We start from the raw sequence: 24,082 nt of genomic DNA on the forward strand, positions 1-24,082 counted from the left end.
ACCCTTGCCACCTGCTGGGCACAGAACAGTACGACAGACCTAACAGAAAGTTTATGCACTCATACATTGCTCTGTGTACATTTGGTGGACATTAAAAGGACATGCAAATTGGAGAAAATATATATATTTTTTTATAAAATATATAAACATAGTTACGCTTTAAACTGATCCAGCACTATGTACCACTAATTTTCACGATTGGTAGAGCTTCTACAATTTATGCCCCCACCAATCAAAATGTGATTGCACATCCTAGTGATACGCGTCACTTTATAAGATAGAAACAACACATTACATTCTGTATACCCAAGGCTCTACCTGTACTCCATTTTCCACCTTCCATAGGAGGTCTTCTCCTTTCATCATGTAGAAGCGATTCCTCCAGCTCCTTAGGGGTTGGGTTAAGCATCTCCCATTCCTCATTGGTGTAAAAAATGCTCTTCCTGCATTCATTGTTATTTCTGCCAGGTCGTAGGTTCTGCACAGAGTTTCTAACACAAGGAAAGACCAGATTACAGCATTTATTATACCGTGTATATGAGATTGCACTGGTTGTACACATTAAGTGCAATCTAAGGCCAGGAGAACTTACTGTATAATCCAACATCATTCATTTATATGGAAAAAGGTTATCCACATGCTACTCCAAGCCTATCAAAAATACCCTGCGAATATACGATTAATTCAAGCTCGCTAGAATGCCTCCTTTATACAATACATATGAAAGAACAACCATCTTCCAGAAATTTTTAGTGTTAAAGAAGAGCTCCCATCAAAGTTTTTACGCCGTTTTTACGCCAATCATCATATTATATAGCACGTTGTACTTATAATTGCTCATTTTGCTCATCTATACAGTTAGTTCTTCTGTTCTCCTATGACATCACATGATTAAAAACTGACTAGTCAGTATCCTTCTAAGCTCTATGTAGAAACAGGAGGTAAATTTTCTCTGCATAAGTTATGAGTCACTGCAAGAGTCTATGGGGCAGGGGGAGAAGGAAGCAGCTGGGACAGGAGTTGAAGAGGGGGAATGAGACTTCCTGTTTTTACATAGAGCAGAGGAAAGAAGAATTTACTGGGTAGAAAGACAAAATGAGCAATTGTAAGTATTAAAACTATGGCCTTAATCGGTGCCTGTGATGGAGTCCATCAATGGTTATATAACCCCCTGACTCCCCCTTAAAAAAAAAAACTTTTGAAGTTCTTCAGCGCTGTATGTTAATCCTGTCGGTCAGGTCAGCGTAGTTTCTGCGGTCTCCATCCCTCCTCCTAGCTGCTGATAGTCATCCTCCTGCTGTAAATGATGTGACTGATGCCTCCTGTGTCATCCACATAACAGGGCAAAATCTCGCACCAAGTACCGTAATCATTGGCTAGCGCCTGCGCACTATGCTCTGCCCTACTACGGGCAGAGCCTAAATCATAACGGCACATGCACACTTATGATTTCGGCTCTTCCCGCAACAGGGCAGAGCATAGTGCGCAGGCGCGAGCTGGTGATTCTGCTCGACTATGTTGATGACGCAGGAGGCGTCAGACAGGTCAATTACAGCAGGAGAGCAGCTATCAGCAGCTGGCAGGAGGGATAGAGAAGCCGGGAGCATAGATGGAGATGGCAGAAACTACTAAACTGGTAACAGGCTCCCATTAACACATTCATGTTTTTGGAAGGAAATTGGAGATTCAGGTATAAAAGCCTTTTAAATAGTGCTGGTCATCCTTAGAGTACCCACACACATTGCATACTAGAGTAGAAGAAAGACACACCTTTTCCACAATGTAAAAACTGCTGAAAAAAACACTTTTTTTTTTAAATCAATTCTTGTTATCTCACTTTGTGATGGCACAGGTTAAAAAAAATCGTCTGGAGAACAGATTAATTAATTGTTAACCTCCCTATAAATATATATAGGAGATTTCCAAAAATCCTAATAGGCAAAATTTGTTGGTACATTTGTTTGCAGCTGAAAATTGCAGTTTCTGAACAACCAGAAACTACAGTGTGTAAAGGCATCCATATAAGCATTTTTAAGCCTTAAAAACGAGCATTTTTGCAATTTAGGAAAGGGAAGTTACAGAATCTTAAAACAGAAAAATACATTTTTAGAATTTCAATAAATATAATTACGGACATTTACAGTTCTGCATTCTACTTGTGTCAGGTTTCTAAATGATGATATCAAAAAGTCAAAGTAACAAAATCCATCTGACAATACTGATATGATATAAGATAGTGCATTGTCCCTAATAAGACTACAAAAAAGTCAATATTTGGATCAGCACTAGTCAAATATTGGTGGCATATCCTGGGGTTAGAGCATCTTTAGCCATCTAAACATGTTTAAAAGCTTGAGTTTGCGTGAAGTTAAAATACAAAACTCTCCCTCTCTCTATAAATATAGCAGGTGAAATGAGTTTTGAACAAGTCAACAATTCTCTAAGTAAATATATTTCTAAAGCTGCTATTGACATGAAATTCTCACCAGATGTTGGTAACAATCCATTCAATCCACACAGGCAAAGAAATCAAACCATAGATGTCCATAAATTAAGTCACTTGCAATAATCTGAAATGACACAGAGAAAAGTATTGAACACGCCTAAAGAAATGTAATTAACACTTTGTACACAAGCCTTTGTTGGCGGTGACAGCTTTAAGATGCCTCCTGCATGGAGAAACTAGTCGCATGCATTGCTCATGTCTGATTTTCGCCCACTCTTCAGATCCTCAAGGTTCTGTGGGCTTTTCATCTCATCTGACCAGACTAGATTATGCCAGTATTTTACATGCTTGTCTAAATGTTGTTGAGCAAACTTTAGAGGCACTTGAACTTGATTTTTGTTCAGCAATGGAGTTTTGCGTGGTGAGTGTGCATACAGGCTATGGAAGAGGAGTGCAATACTTATAGTTTTCTTTGAAACAATTGCAACTGCTGATTCCAGGTTTTTCGTCTACTTTCCACAGGTGGTGCTCTTGGACAACTCTTCTGATAATTATTTTCACTCCTCTGTCTGAAATCTTGCGGGGAGCACCTGGTCGTGGTGAAAATATGTTCTTTCTAGTTCCGGATTACGGCTACAATAGTGCTCATTGGAACCTTCAGTAGTTTAGAAATTCTTCAGTAACCAATGCCATCAGTACGTTTTGCAACAATAAGGTTGTGAAAGTCTTCAGACAACTCACTGGTTTTACCCAGAATGAGATATTTCTTGTTTGGCACCTTGGTAATGAGACACCTCTTTATAGACCATCAATTGACACAGCTGATATTTTTCACTTAGAGGCAGGATTGCTTTCTAATTACCGATAGATTTTAGCTCGTTAAGTGACTTTCCATGGCTTTTGGCACCTCTCTATCTTCATATGTTCATTATTTTTTCCGTGTAATTTCTCAATTTTACACATAACTATGGACATCTATAGGTTTGTCAATAGCACCTTTAGAAATATATTTAATTAAAAAAAAAAACCTTATTTCACACATAGGTATATTCTGAAGATCTGTTTTACATTGTTATTAGCAAAACTGTTGAACAAAAAAAACAATGTAATAGCCTTCTAGCATCCAGGATTGAAATTTATTTTGCAGGCACAGGTACAACTATAGAAGCCTTTAAACAGGTAGTCTCAAATATGTATGGAATATACAAAGGACATGTAATAAATGCCTGACAGATGAGGGTACTACATATATAGAATGGGGAACCTCCGTTCCAGCTGGCATCCGAGCACCAATGAGTGGAGAGGTGGCAGCACGTCTCTCACTGTTACATTTCTATGAGCGTTTGGTACTCCTATAGCAAAGAATGGAGAGAAAGTGCATGCGCTGCCACCTCCTTATTCACTGGTGGTCAAACGCCAGTTGAAATGGAGAAGGGGGGAATGTGGGGAGGGGTGATATCAGGAAACTTCAGTTCTGTAAATAAGATACAGGTCCCACATCTATTAAAGGTTTATGGCATGTCTTTTGGGGGTGCATTCAATCTCTGATGTGACAACCCCTTTAAAGTGCAAATATTTTACAAATAGAGAGCACAAGCTCTCAGCTACTTAAGGCCCCGTCACACATAGCGAGATCGCTGCTGAGTCACAAGTTTTGTGACGCAACAGCGACCTCAGTAGCGATCTCGCTATGTGTGACACGTACCAGCGATCAGGCCCCTGCTGTGAGATCGCTGGTCGTGTCGGAATGGCCTGGACCTTTTTTTGGTCGTTGAGGTCCCGCTGACATCGCTGAATCGGTGTGTGTGACACCGATCCAGCGATGTCTTCACTGGTAACCAGGGTAAACATCGGGTTACTAAGCGCAGGGCCGCGCTTAGTAACCCGATGTTTACCCTGGTTACCAGCGTAAATGTAAAAAAAAAAAAAACAGTACATACTCACCATCTGATGTCCGTCAGGTCCCTGGCCGTCCGCTTCCTGCTCTGACTGAGTGCCGCCGTACAGTGAGAGCACAGCACAGCAGTGACGTCACCGCTGCGTTCTGCTCTCACTGTACGGCGGCACTCAGTCAGAGCAGGAAGTGGACGGCCAGGGACCTGACGGACATCAGATGGTGAGTATGTACTGTTTTTGTTTTTTTACATTTACGCTGGTAACCAGGGTAAACATCGGGTTACTAAGCGCGGCTCTGCGCTTAGTAACCCGATGTTTACCCTGGTTACCCGGGTGCTGCAGGGGGACTTCGGCATCGTTGAAGACAGTTTCAACGATGCCGAAGTCGTTCCCCTGATCGTTGGTCGCTGGAGAGAGCTGTCTGTGTGACAGCTCCCCAGCGACCACACAACGACTTACCAACGATCACGGCCAGGTCGTATCGCTGGTCGTGATCGTTGGTAAATCGCTATGTGTGACGGGGCCTTTAGACCTTTGTGACGTGACTCAGAAGGAGAGGTCAAATCTTAGTGACTGATTAGGTGGCAATTAAAGTTAGACTCTCTGCCTTAAAAGGAAGTGGTACGTGTACTGTTAAAGTTAAAAAATGATTTTTTTTCCATCTCATGAGTTTAAAAAAAAAAAAAGTCAATTAGTAACCTTGCAATTTTCACAATGATCACTTGGTTTTTTTTAGAATCATACGTCATACCCTTTCAGGAAGAGTTTACAGCTGGCTCACAATGACAGGCAACACCTGGACAGAGCTGATAACACAGGGCACCACAATAGTGAGAAGCAAGCACCGGCGGCACCTACGCAGTAGCAGATAACGGTGATCCCATAGCTGCTATTGCGCAGGCGCCATCTTGCTAGAGGAAAAAAAAATCCACTTCAAAGATGGTGCCATCAGCGCCTGCGACATTTTCAGACTTTTTTTTTTCCTGATGAATTTATTTACAGCATGACATAAAAGAATGAACTGCATATTACACATGCGGATCATGCTGTAGCGCAGGCACCCACCTACTGCAAATAATATATCATATATACACATATATAAATACATACACACACTGCTCAAAAAAATAAAGGGAACACTAAAATCCCAAATCCTAGATATCACTGAATGAAATATTCCAGTTGTAAATCTTTTTTCATTATATAGTGGAATGTGTTGAGAACAATAAAACCTAAAAATTATCAACGTAAATCACAACTAATATCCCACGCATGTCTGGAGTTGGAATGATGCTTAAAATCAAAGTGGAAAATGAAGTTATAGGCTGATCCAACTTCAGTGGCAATGCCTCAAGACAAGGAAATGATGCTCAGTAGTGTGTGTGGCCTCCACGTGCCTGTACGACCTCCCTACAATGCCTGGGCATGCTCCTGGAAACCACATGCTGATCGCCTCCATGCCACTCATTGATTCAGTAACCGATGCAAAAGGAGCCGCGACCAAGTATTGAGTGCATTTACTGAACATACATTTCAGTAGTACAATATTTCAGATTTTAAAATCATTTTTCAAGCTGGTGTTATTAAGTATTCTAACTTACTGAGATAATGACGTTTGGGTTTTCATTGACTGTAAGCCATAATCATCGACATTAACAGAAATAAACACTTGAAATACATCACTCTGTAATTACTCTATATAAGAGTTACACTTTTTGTATTGAAGAACTGCAATGAATTAACTTTTTGATGATATTCTAATTTAGTAAGAAGCACTTGTATATATAATGTTCATTACGTAAAATAGGGGGCAGGTCACTGAAGGCTCAGTGACCTGTCAGAAGCCATACAGATATCTAATCAGAGCATCACAGGAAGTCCCCCCCCCACAGGCCGCCCCAGAGCACGAGAATCTCACTAACTGAAAATAAAGATTAAACAACAACCAGAAAATGGATTTCATCACCCAGGTATCATTTTATTCAGTATAACGGCGCCAACCTGACAGTGTCTGTAGGTTACTCTTAACAATCCTGCTGACAAGTTCTCTTTAAGTTACAATATAAAAAAGCCCCGGAGCCCAGTGTGAAAATTGCAGAATTTCCCATTTTTAAACACTTGCTGAAGTAATCAGGTTTTTGTGATAAATGCATTTAAAAAAAAAAAAAAAACTTTAAATAATAGGCCATTTTCTGCAATGCATTAAAGGATCCTTTTGTATAATGAGACGGACAAAGTGATTACATCATCAGTCATTTCACAGGAAGTTTAAATGGTGATACTTATCTAAGCCACATAGCTGAACCTGTGAAAAAGCCTCTTGAGCTTTGTGGTCATATATAGGCTGTTTTGTACAATAGTGTTTTTTGTCTCTGGCAACAATTTACAAGAACAGGATTACAGCATCTCAAGCTTTATGTTGTAATCAGAAATCATATGCAAGATGGTGTTAGATATCAGCGTAACATCCTGCAACACTTGTTTAAGCCATAGCACAGCCACTCGCCCGAACTTACAATATGCCTTCTACCAGTGGTATTCTGATGTTGCAGTAAACTAGCATTCTTTTATCTTTTCATACATTTTGGAGTACCTGATATCATTACTCCATTGCCGGAGCAAGCCCTGCACTGCGCCAGACTGACTGGATCCGTGGTCGGCTATCTGATCTCCGAGGGCACCGGGACACATGTCAGCTGTAAAGTGGATACGAGCCCGTTCTGCCGAATCGGTCATACCAGGCACAGGCGTGATTTCTACATAAAAAAAAACAGGCAAAATATAAAAGGCGTAAATGTACTTTAGAAAAAAAAAAAAAAAGAAAGACACAAAGACATTGCTTAGACCTCATTGAGTCAATTATTAAAAAAGGAACCTGTGATGCGATTCATATTGCCTTCACAGTGGGCGGCATGTATCAGAGCCAAGCTGCACAACTGCAGCCAGGTATGTTTTTTTCTAAAACACTCAAACAAAATCATTTTGAAGAGTAGTCCAGGAGCTATAGAGAGAGACGAGACTAATCCAGTTCTGCCTCCATCTGGCTTCTCCCAGTGCCGCTGCTGGCGATTGACAGGTCTCCACTTATTATTATGTATATGTGTGTACTAATACATAATAATAATAACATAGAAGGGACACATCAATCACCCAGAGGCACGGGGAGAAGCAGAATTAGTCTCGTCTGCGACTAGGTGTACTCTGACATGCCAGAAACATACCTGGCTGCAATCATAGAGCCAGGCTCTGGTTCATGCCGCACGCTGCATGGACAGCTAGAATTGTGTGACAGGTTCCCTTTAACTGATTTCAGAAGTTATGCTTTCAATGCGATCTCATATCCATTTGACGTGTCATTACAAGAACCAAGAAAAGTCTGTATTCCTGCCAAACAGTAACATACCCATAAGAATGTGAATGAATGACTGCCAAAGATGCATATCTACAGCTCTATATACATACAGTGAGACGCAGATAGAACTAACTGGACTCTTCCCTATATACCCCCCATTTGAAGCAATTACTGTAAACCTATAAGCAGCACTCAAACGTCTGACATTGCTTCAACTTACACAATGTGAGTGAGAATACAAAACAAAATAAAGAAGTAGATTATTATTGCAGACCATAGACAATATTTTACAGCAACCTACAGACTGTCATGGAGGTTGGCCGAAGAAGGTTGTGTGTTCATACAGCTTATTCTTATACATGATACTATACTATAAGGCCGAGTTCACATAGCGTTTTTCTACCTTCAGTGGCCCCGTCAGGGCTTAAGTCCGAACCTACCAGTAAAAGGTAAGCTCTGTTGTGCATCATTTTCTGCCGTAAACACCAATTGGAGGAGGGCACCAAGGTGTATGCTTCCAAGTCATACTGCTCAACTCCTTAAGGCGTATATATGGCTGAAAATGATGCATAACAGAGCACACGGTCACTCCATCTGCATCATTGTAGTCAATGGCGCAATCGGCACAAATCCCCAAATTCCATTTTGCAGGGGTCTTCGAATGGAAGCCTCAATGGAGTCACTGAACATAGGAAAAACTGCTGTGTGAGAGCAGCCTAAGATTTATTGAGAATAATATCAAACTCCATAGGTTTTACCTGAGCTTTCTTTGGCTACCAAGCCGGTGGGGACCTGCCCAGCAGTAGGGTTCACCATGCTATCTCGCTTTCCTCCAGTCCTCCGGCTATTACAATACTCCCAACGCTTCTGCTGTAATTCTTGCAGCCACCAAGTCGTTGCTTGGCGACTAGTAGCCTAAAATTTTAAAGAAATACCATTCAGTCTAAATTCAACTAAATTTGATGGTGAAACGTTCAGCTTTTATACACTCTTATACAAATACTCTACATTAAACTGATCATTTATGCTTTTCTCATCTAATAATGATCCTAAACCTCCATCTATTGTCTCAGGAAAGCTGTGGATTTTCACAGGTAACATATGCGGTGGATTGTGGTAAGTGTTTTGCAGATACTCACCATAGGTTTCACTTATTACAATTTAGAAGGAAAAAAAAAACAAATGCCAAAATTACGGTTTTTATTTTCTGTGCGTCACCCAAAAAATTTTATCAAAATGTTGTATGTTCCCCAAACTGGTAGAATGAAACACATGCCCCGACACAGCCACATCAGCAAACAAATAATAAAGCTTTGGCTTTCAGAAGATGGCTGTCCAAAAACTAAACACAAAGGATTACATTTAGAAAAGTTATTTTATGGTGTAAAAGTAGTAAAACATAAAAGTCCTATAAAAGGTATCACCATAATCGTACAGACACATAGAATAAAGTTAACATACAAAGTGCACAGTAAATGTTGTAAAAAAAATTACATTTAAACGCAATTCAAAAACAGCCATTTCCGATTAATGTTGCCTCCTAAATATGTGTAAAGTCAAACGTAGTATGAATTATAAAATGACATCATTGAAAATTACAACTTGTCCTGTTAAAAACAAGCCCCCACATTTTGTCAAACAAAAAAATAAATATGGCAAAAACAAAAGCAAATGACTTAATACTAATAATTTTGCAAAAGTAATGAAAAAGTCTACATAAATTAGGTATTGCCATAATTTTACTGACCAGTAATGTAAGAGTAATGCATTATTTGAAGGGAACCTGTCACCCCCAAAATCAAAGGTGAGCTAAGCCCACCAGCATCAGGGGCTTATCTACAGCATTCTGTAATGCTGTAGATAAGCCCCGATGTAACCTGAAAGATGAGAAAAAAAGGTTAGATTATACTCACCCAGGGGCGTTCCCGGTCCGATGGGCGTCACGGTCCGGTCCGGCGCCTCCCATCTTCATATGATGATGTCCTCTTCTTGTCTTCAAGCTGCGGCTCTGGCGCAGACGTACTTTGTCTGCCCTGTTGAGGGCAGAGCAAAGTACTGCAGTGCGCAGGCGCCGAGAAAGGTCAGAGAGGCCCAGCGCCTGCGCACTGCAGTAATTTACTCTGCCATCAACAGGGCAGACAAAGTACGCCTGCGCCGGAGCGTGAAGACAAGAAGAGGACGTCATCGTAAGAAGATGGGAGGCCCCGGACCGGACCGCGACGCCCATCGGACCAGAACCGGACCGCCCCTGGGTGAGTATAATCTAACCTCTTTTTCTCATCTTTCAGGATACATCGGGGATTATCTACAGCATTACAGAATGCTGTAGATAAGCCCCTGATGCTGGTGGGCTTAGCTCATATTCGATTTTGGGGGTGACCGGTTCCCTTTAACTGCAGGGCAGTACCATGCTGAAAAGGAATAGTTTCAAAATTTTCAAATATTTTGGAAATATTTAATTTTTTGTAAGTTGGTACTTCATTACACATGGCATAAGGTGGCAACACTTTCAAATTCCATATATTTCCAAGATGGCAGAGGGTTGAATGTGAACACCTACTGTTCTTATTAGAATCATACAGTAACAGGCTACATTGGTAACTGGATTACTATTAACTAGCAACATGCATAACTTAAGTTCAGTAAATATAAATTAAGTACTGTTAGGAAACCAAGATACTATAATATCTTTGGTTCTGTAAGATTATTGAATACCAGAAATTTTGCACAATTCCATTGTAGACATTTTCTCAGTAAGGTAAGTTACCAAAAAGATAAAAAGTTTTTGTAGGATTGAGAACCAAGCATAAATTAAGTTGTAACTTGCAGAGTTCTTATATTGCATAATGTATTAACTATTCATTACGTTTCATGTTGCTGCTAAATGTTTCACAGTTTGATTAGCCAGGAAGTTAAATGAGCAGTGAGCACAAATTTACATCCTTGTTGAAGTTCTTCATTAGATGTCTGAATTCACTGGACTGGACCACATATGTAGGCCGAGATCAAAATTTATGTAATTGATCAACGGTCATATTTTGTAATCAAAATTTCCACTCTGCAAAAATGTTGACAACTGAAGTATGAATACTGATTGATTACATTTTTATACTACATTTTTGTCTACATACAGTGCCTTGCGAAAGTATTCGGCTCCCTGGAAGTTTTCCCACATTATCATGCTTCAAACATACAAATACCAAATGTAAATTTTTAGTGAAGAATCAACAACAAGTGGAACACAATTGTGAAGTTGAACGAAATTTATTGGTTATTTAAAATTTTTGTGGAAATTCAAAAACTGAAAAGTGAGGCATGCAATATTATTCGGCCCCTTTAACTTAATACTTTGTTGCGCCACCTTTTGCTGCGATTATAGCTGAAATCGTCCATATCATGAGTCTGCCAAATTTTCTGTTCTGGTAAACAGGGGAGAAGCACTATTTTTATTGTATTAAAACACCATAGTCCAAGCAACTTTAACAAATTTATTTTAACCTCTCAAGTTAAATGCAACAGTTTTTATTACAAGAAATGTAGGTAACTTACGTTACAAAACAAAGAATGTGTTCAACTTTATCACTGTTCATATTCGAGAAGGCAAACTGACTTTATTTAGACAAAACATAGGCTGCATGTGAATTCATTGGTGTGAACTACATACAGTGCCTTGCGAAAGTATTCGGCTCCCTGGACCTTTTCAACCTTTTCCCATATATCATGCTTCAATTGCCTTTCCTTTTTGTGTAACGTAAGTTACCAAGTAATAACACTTTATTTTGTATTTAATTTGTATTGTTGAAAAATCAAACTGTATTGAGAATAGTTTAACGTGAAATATACATTCACTCCTTTTTGTGCCTGCCTTCAAAGAACAGTCTGTAGTCAGTTTTTGGCTTGTGAATGTAACGTAAGTTACCATGGAACTGCCATGCACGGTAAATACCACCAAACCTTAAATGAGAACCTGTCATGTGAAAAAACGCTATTGACCTGCAAACTTCGACTTAATATGCATGTTAACAGCATTCTAAAGCTGTGCGGCCTTGGGCTTTCAGTCATAGGGGTGGCACCGGCACAACTTCAGTTACCACTCAGTACATAGTGAGCGGCGGCTTGCACCACGACCTGGCATTGACGGACAGCCTCTGCACTGATAAGCCAGCTGTCAGTTAGTGCCAGGGGTGTGGTTACAGCTGCCGCTCACTATGCACTGAACTGTGACTGAAACCGAAGCCTGATGCTTGACTGAAAGCCCAAGGCTGCCGGGAGGAATAAAGTTATTTTCCTCTTGGCAGTGGGGCTCTCAATGTGGGCACCAGACAGCTTCAGAATGCTATTAATCTTAAGATTAACAATTTTGTTTTTTCACGGGCTTTTTTCATTCTGTAATGCTGTAGATAAGCCCCCAATGTATTCTAAAAGATGAGAAAAAGAGGTTAGATTATACTCACGCAGGGGTGGTCCCGGTCCAATGGGTGTCGCGGTCCTGTCCGGGGGCTCCCATCTTCTTACGAGGACGTCCTCTTCTTGTCTTCACGCTGTGTCTCTGGGCCTGTCTGACCTTGCCTGCGCACTGCAGTACTTTGCTCTGGCCTCAACAGGGCAGACAAAGTATGCCTGCGCCGCAGCGTGAAGACAAGAAGAGGACATCATCTGATGATGATAGGAGGCGCCGGACCGCACAGCGACACCCATCGGACTGGACCGGGACCGTCCCTGGGTGAGTATATTCTTTTTCTCATCTTTTAGGATGCATCGGGGGCTTATCTACATCATTACAGAATGCTGTAGATAAGCCCCTGATGCTGGTGGGCTTAGCTCACCTTCGATTTTGGGGGTGACAGGTTCCCTTTAACTCACTGCTTTGCTTCTATGGGTGAAAAAACGTTGAAAAAAGTGACATGCTGCATGTGAAGGAAATATATAATCAATAAGGGAAAAGCATAACAGCAGTAGAGTTACATTTACTTGACAAAAGGGTGAAACTGAATATACCAGTATTGCAAACACAGAGTATGTGCCCCAAATCAGGAAATAGAGGTACTTCAGGAAATAGCAGCGCTTTAGACACAGTATTTTTGATGAGTTCAATCACGCAATTAAACTTGCATATGTGTATTGAACAATGCGGATTTACTGCATCCAATACATTAGATTGTGGAAATTTCTGTTTCGGAGACTGGCGTCTCAGCAACAAAAATTGACATGCTGCGGCTCGTAAACCTGCACCGTGGGTGAGTTTACGCAGTGTTAAATAGAAGCATAGTGGGCATGGGATTTCTAAAAATCCATCCACTGTGCTTGTATTGTAGAATAGTTAACAAAAATACCAGATTCATTGTGGTGACTGATGTCAGTCACCCCACAATAGCATGTACTTCCATGCACTATAGGAATGCTGATCGGGAGAAACAATGGAAGCTTGTTTAAAAGGTTTAAATACAAACTTTATTGAAAAATGACACACTTAAAAACCAGGCACTTGTCAAGGTAATGATAGTGCAATACAAAAAGAATGACAAATGACATAAGACACCAGACTGGTAAGGGTTTTACCGCACAATAAGTATTATATATTAGGGAAATACCCCGTATATCAAGAAAAAGGCATAAGCATTCTAATTGGACCTCAAGACACCCATGCATAAATGTTCTCAGGGATACACCGTTAGTCCCATATGTGAGTTATAGCAGGGCCCAGATCCATACTGGGTACCCACTATCAGATGCATGGGAATGAACAAGGACAGTAAGAGATGCCTCACCTAAGTGCGGATAAGCCTCTGCACGCACCCTGACGCGCGTTTCGCCGCCATTTTGGCCTTGCTTCTTCAAGGGGAAGTGTGTTAGTAACTGCCTACAGGACCTTAAATAGTGACACAAACGAACCACCTGATCGATCATATGATGGCGCTATGTGAGTTTAGCGCATGCGCACGACGCCGTCCGGGTCCGCCCACCCCCGCCCGGACGTATCCCACCTCGGGACCGGCGAGAACAATACTGTTCTCGCCCGCACCCGCTGCAGGACGTTGCCGGAAGTGGGGGGGCGGAGCCAAGACGGAGACGCGCGCACGCGCACCACAGCGCCGATCAGAAAAAATCTGTATCCACCCATTAAACCGCTGCAACCAATGGAACAGTGTATATCTGGAGAAGTGGAGAAAGTCCTACCCATATAACAGTAGTTACAGTGTTACGGTAATGCGCTTCCATCTACAATAAATATACAGCATACAGGATGAAAATAAAGACGGGGGAAAGAAAACCTCCCAAGTATGTCTTTGGCAACACTGGTATTACGTCCCATATGTCTTTAAGGCACACGATCTGCTCCAATGGTAAAGGGTTGTCAGCTCTTTATTTAGAAAGATTCTATTTCTTGTAGCAGGGGGAAGAGGCATCAGATCCAGGTGGGGACAATAAAATCTAAACACAATATAATATGAAGACATGTTAAAAACAAACTTATATACAATTAAAACACAGGATCCAGGAGAATATAAGGAGAGGGGAGAAAGAGACAAAGCAAACAAAAAGTAGTCATAACAAATGAAGAATCGCACATAGCTTTTATAAATATGGACCAAAATTAAGCGATTCATTCAATCCAGCGGGTTTCAAGGTCCCAAGTGTAACAATCCTTTTTAATTCGCGTTGTGCTAGTAGTTTTTTCACGTTTCCACCCCTAATACCGACATGTACCACGTCAATGCCTCTAACTTTGAACTCTTTCGGATCACTATTATGTAGTAATCGGAAATGACGTGGGATCGTCTTTAGGGTTGATATATCTTCCACTGTTTTGGCTGCACCAATGTCTCTCACGTGTTCTCTGACACGAACCCTCAGTTCACGCGATGTAAGTCCCACATATATAAGGGGACAACTACATGTTGCGTAGTAGATCACGTTTTTCGTGCTACAAGAGATATATTCTCTAATGTCAAATATTTTTCGATCTACTGAGCTGAATGTGGATGTTTGAGAAACATTGGCGCATGCCAAACAATGGCCACATTTGAAAAAACCCTTTCTAGGTTGTGTTACACCAAAGAAATTAGGACTTGGAGCCACATAATGGCTTTTAATAAGTAAATCGTTCAAGTTTTTAGAACGACGAGAAGTCATCAGTGGTCTATCAGTCAGAAAGGGTCTCAGGGAGGGCTCTGCTCTAAGAACGGGCCAATATTTTGTCATGACATTCCGCATAGTGTCCCATTCATGGTTAAACACTGAGATAAAGCGTATCTTCTCATCATTTTTCTCCCGAGTTTTCTTGTGGTATAATAGTGAGTCCCGAGACACCGACTTAGCTCGATTATACCCATTTTTGATACATCTTTTGCTATATCCACGCTGTTCGAACCTTTTTCTCAAATCCGTGGCTTGGGCTTCAAATTTTTGATCCGTAGAGCAGATCGCCTCATCCTTAGAAACTGTCCAACCGGGACGGCCCTAACTGTGGAATGGCTATGTGCAGTAGTAGCATGTATTAATGAATTGACTGATGTCTCCTTTCGGAAGACATCAGTCTGGATAGCAGAGGAAGAATCAACCTCTAAGCTAATGTCTAAAAAGTCCATTTTGGTTACATGATACCGATATGTAAGTTTGATGTTATAATTGTTATTATTTAACATAGCCATGAACTCATCGAGCTGCCGCACCGTCCCCCGCCAAAAAAATAAAACATCATCAATATAACGTAGCCAGCACAGCACATGGTCAGCGGCCCCCGCCCCCGATTATATATAATCAATAAGGGAAAAGCATAACAGCAGTAGAGTTACATTTACTTGACAAAAGGGTGAAACTGAATATACCAGTATTGCAAACACAGAGTATGTGCCCCAAATCAGGAAATAGAGGTACTTCAGGAAATAGCAGCGCTTTAGACACAGTATTTTTGATGAGTTCAATCACGCAATTAAACTTGCATATGTGTATTGAACAATGCGGATTTACTGCATCCAATACATTAGATTGTGGAAATTTCTGTTTCGGAGACTGGCGTCTCAGCAACAAAAATTGACATGCTGCGGCTTGTAAACCTGCACCGTGGGTGAGTTTACGCAGTGTTAAATAGAAGCATAGTGGGCATGGGATTTCTAAAAATCCATCCACTGTGCTTGTATTGTAGAATGCAGCATTTTGGAAGCAACGCAGGTGAGCAGATGAGCTGCCTCCAGCACACTACTATTCCGGTTCATAAGCACCTACCCAAAGGGGCTTTTGCTGGAGTTGTCCACCATGGCACCTTAGCACCTGGACCACGAGCCTTAAAGGGGTTTTAGACCCAGGATATTTGAAATGCCACAGCTTAGCCCATCATCCACTCACAAACAGCATCTTTTAAAAGGGGCCAATCCGGGTCATCCTGGAAACATGAGCTTATGGTACGGACTATAGAAAGCTGGGTGACACAAAGAAAAGTTGTTCACATGTGAGGTCAGCTTAATAGGCTGATGCAATCCTGAATTCCCTGCTCCTCCCCTCAAGGAAAACAGAAGGTAACTGAAAACAGAAACGTTTAGGTATCTCTGTTATTTCTCCCTTTTTATTTTATAAGTGCTTTGAATATGTGTGTGTTTTGTTACCTTTTACATAATAACTGTATATATATGCTTGGGATCCAAGGGGTAACATTTCTCTATGTGGAGTGTGACATGTCAAGAATGCAGAGATGAGGAGACAAGCTGCAATGCTCCTCTGGGAAATATGCGAAATGGTCTCTTCAGAAAGACTAGGACTCTAGTGCCACCTATTCTAGTCCTCTTCCTCTCTGAAGAGACCATTTGCATATTACAGCTTAAAATATTTAAATAAGTTTGATTCTTGTATGCTCTAAAATTATCTATAGCCCTTCAGAGAGTGTGTGACCTCTTCATTGTCTGACAGTAACATTTTGTGGACTCATCCCTCTGTGTGTTTGACGAGTGGTGGCAGTGTTAGGAATCGGGGTGTGAGTTATGTGTCGGGGTGCTATTTATGCTCACTTTATAACCTAAAACAGAGGTTGAGAGTTGGATTGAGTGAGAGGAGTTAAATTAACCCTTGCAGGTGCATTCCACGTCATGTGCTGAGAAGTGTGTACGTGACACTGCAGGTTTAAAAAAACGCAGCAGTTTTGCTATTCAGTCAGGAAAAAACTGTGTGTGCATGAGCTTTCTGAAAGCTCATCTTTTGCTGGTACTGTAAGGGTATGTGCACACGTAGCGGATTCTGTGCGGATCCGCAGCGTTTTTTGCGGTGCAGAAACGCTGCAGATCCGCAATTGATTTACAGTACAATGTAAATCAATGAGAAAAAAAAAAAGCTGTGCACACGTTGCGGAAAATCTGGTGTGGAAACGCTGAGGATTAAAAGAAGTAGCATGTCACTTCTTTTTTGCGGATCTGCAGCGTTTTTGTACTCATTCCATTATAGAAATCCGCAGGGGTAAAAAACGCAGTAAATCCACAAAAAATCCACAGCAAAAACGCACAAAAAACGCTGCAGATCCGCACAAAAAAGGCAACAAATCCGCAGCTGCGTTTTCTGCCAGGAGAGGCAGAATCCACACCAGAAATTCCTAAGACTAATCCGCAACGTGTGCACATAGCCTAAAACGCAGCTTTTAATTTGCATAAGAAAAACCGCAGCAAAAACGCAACGTGTTAACATAGCCTAATAATTAAGCAGAATAGAGACCATTGTGCATGGTGTTCACATTACTAAATTGCAGCATCTAATTCCTCTAAAGACAAAAAGTTCTTAATACTGTGTCCAGCCCACGCATTTAACAAAATAAGTGATCTGGTCAACAAAACCCACTACCTGTGTGTGTAGGAGGGTGGGAGAGGTCTCATAGAGCCGCATGATCTACAAGAAACAGGATGTAAAAGATCAGATTAGAATAACCGTACTCTACAGATGTCACACTAGCCACATGCCTTTAAGAATGTACACCAACATAGGTACTGCAAGCCAAAAATGGACATTTGGCTTCAATTATATGTTACTACTGAAGTTTAATAAAGGCATTTATATATTTAGTTTACTCACTTACACAGAGCTTTACAGACATTATCCTAACTGTCCCCTTTGGGGCTCACATGCTGTGTGGGAGGACAACAGAGAACCCCGCTAGCTACTGAGCCATTGTGCTGCCTTTAACCCCTTCCCGACCCATGACGCCACGTAGGCGTCATGAAAGTCGGTGCCAATCCGACCCATGACGCCTATGTGGCGTCATGGAATGATCGCGTCCCTGCAGATCGGGTGAAAGGGTTAACTCCAATTTCACCCGATCTGCAGGGACAGGGGGAGTGGTACTTCAGCCCAGGGGGGGTGGCTACGATCGCTCTGATTGGCTGTTGAAAGTGAAACAGCCAATCAGAGCGATTTGTAATATTTCACTATGAAAACTGGTGAAATATTACAATCCAGCCATGGCCGATGCTGTAATATCATCGGCCATGGCTGGAAACCCTGATCTGTCCCCCCCACCGCCACTGATCTCCTCCCCACTCCTCCATCCTGTGCTCTGCTCCCCTCCGTCGTCCTGTCCGCTCCCCCGTCCGCTCCCCCGTGCTCCAATCCCACCCCCGCGTGCTCCGATCCCCCCCCTCATACTTACCGAGCCTCCCGATGTCCATCTCCTCCATGGGCGCCGCCATCTTCCAAAATGGCGGGCCGCGCATGCGCAGTGCGCCCGCCGAATCAGCCGACCGGCAGATTCGTTCCAGCTACATTTTGATCACTGTGATAAAACCTATCACAGTGATCAAAATAAAAAAAATAGTAAATGAAACCCCCCCTTTATCACCCCCATAGGTAGGGACAATAATAAAATAAAGAAAATTATTTTTTTTTTTCCACTAGGGTTAGAACTAGGGTTAGAACTAGGGGTAGGGTTAGGGGTAGGGTTAGAACTAGGGTTAGCGTTAGAATTACGCTATGTGCACACGGTGCGGATTTGGCTGCGGATCCGCAGCGGATTGGCCGCTGCGGATTCGTAGCAGTGTTCCATCAGGTTTACAGTACCATGTAAACCTATGGAAAAGCAAATCTGCTGTGCCCATGGTGCGGAAAATACAGCGCGGAAATGCTGCCTTGTATTTTCCGCAGCATGTCAATTTTTTGTGCGGATTTCGCAGCGTTTTACACCTGTTCCTCAATAGGAATCCGCAGGTGAAATCTGCATAAAAAAACACTGGAAATCCGCAGGTAAAACGCAGTGCCTTTTACCTGCGGATTTTTCAAAAATGGTGCGGAAAAATCTCACAAGAATCCGCAACGTGGGCACATAGCCTTAGGGTTGGAATTAGAGTTAGGGTTGGAATTAGGGCTACGATTGGAAATAGGGTTAAGAATAGGCTTGTGGTTAGGGTTATGGTTAGGGGTGTGTTGGGGTTAAAGTTGTGGTTAGGGTTGGGATTAGGGTTGTGTTGGGGTTAGCGTTGTGATTAGGGTTAGGGGTTAGTGTTGGAGTTAGAATTGAGGGGTGTCCACTGTTTAGGCACATCAGGGGTCTCTAAACGCAACATGGCGCCACCATTGATTCCAGCCAATCTTGCGTTCAAAAAGTCAAATGGTGCTCCCTCCCTTCCGAGCCCTGACGTGCGCCCCAAACAGTGGTTTACCCCCACATATGGGGTACCAGCATACTCAAGACAAACTGGGCAACAATTATTGGGGTCCAATTTCTCCTGTTACCCTTGCAAAAATAAAAAATTGCTTGCTAAAACATAATTTTAGAGGAATGAAAAATTATTTATTTCTACGGCTCTGGGTTATAAACTTCTGTGAAGCACTTGGGGGTTCAAAGTGCTCACCACACATCTAGATAAGTTCCCTTGGGGTTCTAGTTTCCAAAATGGGGTCACTTGTGGGGAGTTTCTACTGTTTAGGCACATCAGGGGCTCTGCAAACGCAACGTGACGCCCGCAGAGCATTCCATCAAAGTCTGCATTTCAAAATGTCACTACTTCCCTTCCGAACCCCGACGTGTGCCCAAACAGTGGTTTACCCCCACATATGGGGTATCAGCGTACTCAGGAGAAACTGCACAACAACTTTTGGGGGCCAATTTCTCCTGTTACCCTTGGGAAAATAAAAAATTGTGGGATAAAAAATCATTTTTGAGAAAAGAAAAATTATTTTTTATTTTCATGGCTCTGCGTTATAAACTTCTGTGAAGCACTTGGGGGTTCAAAGTGCTCACCACACATCTAGATTAGTTCCTTGGGAGGTCTAGTTTCCAAAATGGGGTCACTTGTGGGGGAGCTCCAATGTTTAGGCACACAGGGGCTCTCCAAACGTGACATGGTGTCCACTAATGATTTGAGCTAATTTTCCATTCAAAAAGCCAAATGGCGTGCCTTAACTTCCGAGCCCTGCCGTGAGCCCAAACAGTGGTTTACCCCCACATATGAGGTATCGGCGTACTCAGGAGAAATTGCCCAACAAATTTTAGGATCCATTTTATCCTGTTGCCCATGTGAAAATGAAAAAAATTGAGGCTAAAAAATTTTGTGTGAAAAAAAAGTACTTTTTCATTTTTACGGATCAATTTGTGAAGCACCTGGGGGTTTAAAGTGCTCACTATGCTTCTAGATAAGTTCCTTGGGGGTCTAGTTTCCAAAATGGGGTCACTTGTGGGGGAGCTCCAATGTTTAGGCACACAGGGGCTCTCCAAACGCGACATGGTGTCCGCTAAAGATTGGAGCCAATTTTTCATTCAAAAAGTCAAATGGCGCTCCTTTCCTTCCAAGCCCTGCCATGCGCCCAAACAGTGGTTTACCCCCGATATGAGGTATCAGCGTACTCAGGACAAATTGGACAACAACGTTCGTCGTCCAGTTTCTCCTTTTACCCTTGGGAAAATAAAAAAATTGCTGCTAAAAGATCATTTTTGTGACTAAAAAGTTAAATGTTCATTTTTTCCTTCCATGTTGCTTCTGCTGCTGTGAAACACCTGAAGGGTTAATAAACTTCTTGAATGTGGTTTTGATCACCTTGAGGGGTGCAGTTTTTAGAATGGTGTCACTTTTGGGTATTTTCAGCCATATAGACCCCTCAAACTGACTTCAAATGTGAGGTGGTCCCTAAAAAAATGGTTTTGTAAATTTTGTTGTAAAAATGAGAAATCACTGGTCAAATTTTAACCCTTATAACTTCCTAGCAAAAAAAAATTTTGTTTCCAAAATTGTGCTGATGTAAAGTAGACATGTGGGAAATGTTATTTATTAACTATTTTGTGTCACATAACTCTCTGGTTTAACAGAATAAAAATTCAAAATGTGAAAATTGCAAAATTTTCAAAATTTTCGCCAAATTTCTGGTTTTTTTTCACAAATAAACTCAGAAATTATCGACCTAAATTTACCACTAACATGAAGCCCAATATGTCACGAAAAAACAATCTCAGAACCGCTAGGATCCGTTGAAGCGTTCCTGAGTTATTACCTCATAAAGGGACACTGGTCAGAATTGCAAAAAACGGCCAGGTCATTAAGATCAAAATAGGCTGGGTCGTGAAGGGGTTAAAGGGAACCTGTCACCTGAATTTGGCGGTACCAGTTTTGGGTCATATGGGCGGAGGTTTCTGGTGTTTGATTCACCCTTTCCTTACCCGCTGGCTGCATGCTGGCCGCAATATTGAAGTTCATTCTCTGTCCTCCGGAGTACACGCCTGCGCAAGGCAATATTGCCTTGCGCTGGCTTGTACTCTGGAGGACAGAGAATGAACTTCAATCCAATATTGCGGCCAGCATGCAGCCAGCGGGTAAGGAAAGGGTGAATCAAACACCAGAAACCTCCGCCCATATGACCCAAAACTGGTCCCGCCAAATTCAGGTGACAGGTTCCCTTTAATTAGGACCCTTTATTGATTATTGCTTATATAGGACACATTAAAGGTGTGTTCCCGCAACACACGGTTATGTGACATTGCTAGGGTACGAGTGTGGTATTCTGGCCCAAGCAAGTTGTGGACTGTGGCCAGTAATAGTGTAAAGTCTATGGCGCTGTAGCCACGAGCTCAGCCATCCTCTTCTATGCCACGGACTTTAATGGAGCGATCGTGGTCACGATATCGTCTAATGTAAAAATATCCTTGGGCTGTGCACTGGATGTCCGTACTTGTAGAGTAAGGCTACATTCACACAAACGTTTCGGTTCACAATGAACACTACACGGACTAATGTTGGTCAATGGCATGCACATGTCTCGTGCTTTTTGCAGAGGACACAGTGCTGGTTTCAGAGGCTGCACCCTTGCTCTAATGCAGAGCACGGAGCTGCACACGAACACAGTCATGTTCGCAATTCGCAGATGCGGCTGGTCCATGAATAATAACATTCAACTGAAATATTAAAAATAATGTCAACTTCTAAAGATAGAATGTGGTGCATAAGTAATGGGGGTTACTCCTCTATTAGGGCACTGGACAGCCATCTATGAGCTAGAACAGGGCTCTCACACTGGGCAACCTTCAACAGTCCGACTATTTATTTTAACCCCTACCTGTTGGGATCAATTTCATTTTTGCGCCTTCATTTGTTTCCTCCCCTCCACAGTGAAATGTTGAATAAAAATTGCAGTTCTGGCAATAATATTTTTTTTGTTTTTATGGCGTTTACTGTGCAGTACAAATAACCTGGAAAAATGATTCTTCGAGTCAGTAGGATGACAGCAAAAAATTATGAGACCACTGCAAAATTTTCAGAGTTTTCTCTTTACAGGTATATTTTTTGAGTAAAATGTAAATTGTTCTTTTATTCTATAAACTACTGACAACATGTCTCCGAAGTTCCAAGCAATAAATTTTGTATTTATTTTCTGAAAATGAGAAATGGTCAAAATAACAAAAAAAGCGCATTACTTGCAGACCTCAAATAATGCAAAAAAAAAAAAAACAAGTTCATAATCATTTAGAAACAGCAATACTAATGTTTTCACTCTGGAAGAGTTCAGAAATCAATATTTTGTGGAATAACCATGATTTTTAATCATAGCTTTCATGCGTTTGGGCATGCTTTCCACCAGTCTTTCACACTGCTTTTGGCCGGTTTCACACGTCAGTGGCTCCGGTACGTGAGGTGACAGTTTCCTCACGTACCAGAGCCACTGACACACGTAGACACATTAAAATCAATGCATCTGTGCAGATGTCATTGATTTTTTGCGGACCGTGTCTCTGTGTGCCAAACACGGAGACATGTCAGTGTTCGTGGGAGCGCACGTATTACACGGACCCATTAAAGTCAATGGGTCTGGGTAAAACACGTACCGCACACGGACGTTCTCCGTGTGCCGTGCAGGAGACAGCGCTCCAGTAAGCGCTGTCCCCTGCATCGTGCCGAAGCCGCGATTCATATCTTCTGTGCAGCAGTATTTCATGTTTAAAATAAAGCTCCATGTCCCCACCCCCTGTGCGCCCCCCCCCCTTGCTGTTCTGAAAATACTCACCCGCCTCCCTCGTTGGCTGTCGCTGCTTCCTGTCCTGGCCGCACCTTCTACTGTATGCGGTCACGTGGGGCCGCCGATTACAGTCATGAATATGCAGCTCCACCTCCCATAGGGGTTGGAGCCGCATATTCATTACTGTAAATGAGCGGCCCCACGTGACCGCATACAGTAGAAGGTGAGGCCAGGACAGGACACTGCGAGGGAGGCGGGTGAGTATTTTCAGGACAGCGGGGGGGCGCACAGGGGGTGGGGACATGGAGCTTTATTTTAAACACGAAATACCACTAAAAAAAATGGATTATTCATATCTTCTTTACAGCAAACGCTGCTGCACAGAAGATATGAATCGCGGCTTCGGCACGATGCAGGGGACAGCGCTAAACTTTAGCGCTGTCTCCTGTACGGTGCGTGTGGTACCCAGTGGGCACACGGGAGGCACACGTGTGCCACACTGATGTGCCACAGAAACGCACGGGCACACGGACGGATAACTCCGGTACCGATTTTTTCCGGTACCGGAATTATCTGGACGTCTGAGACTGCCCTTTGGGTGACCTTATGCCACTCCTGGTACAAAAATTTAAGCAGTTCTTCTTTGTTTGATGGCTTGTGACTATCCATCTTCCTCTTGATTACATTCCAGAGGTTTTCAATGGGGTTCAGGTCTGGAGATTGGGCTGGCCATGACAGAGATTTGATGTGGTGGTCCTTCATCCACACCTTGATTGACCTAGCTGTGTGGCATGGCGCATTGTCCTGCTGGAAAAAAAAAGTCCTCAGAATTGGGGAACATTGCCTGAGCAACAGGAATCAACTGTTTTTCCAGGATAACCTTGTATGCGGCTTGACTCATACGTCCTTCGTAAAGAACAACCTGCCCAAATCCGGCCATGCCCCTTGGTCTCTTAATTTTTGCCAGAGCTTTATGT

General features: G+C 42.2%; 1 protein-coding gene across 1 annotated transcript in view; it reads right to left on the reverse strand.

Moving 5' to 3' along the window:
* TBC1D2B (TBC1 domain family member 2B) overlaps window positions 1-24,082 on the reverse strand; it is a 146,734-nt gene that overhangs the window by 115,962 nt on the left and 6,690 nt on the right. The window contains exons 2-4 of the mRNA XM_077264205.1: window positions 8,453-8,609; window positions 6,936-7,098; window positions 319-491 (exon numbers count right to left, since the gene is read on the reverse strand). Coding sequence (XP_077120320.1) covers window positions 319-491; window positions 6,936-7,098; window positions 8,453-8,609 — 493 coding nt within the window. The remainder of the gene's footprint in view (window positions 1-318; window positions 492-6,935; window positions 7,099-8,452; window positions 8,610-24,082) is intronic.

The sequence above is a fragment of the Ranitomeya variabilis genome, chromosome 5 (assembly GCF_051348905.1).
Source record: "Ranitomeya variabilis isolate aRanVar5 chromosome 5, aRanVar5.hap1, whole genome shotgun sequence".
Taxonomy (NCBI): Eukaryota; Metazoa; Chordata; class Amphibia; order Anura; family Dendrobatidae; genus Ranitomeya; species Ranitomeya variabilis.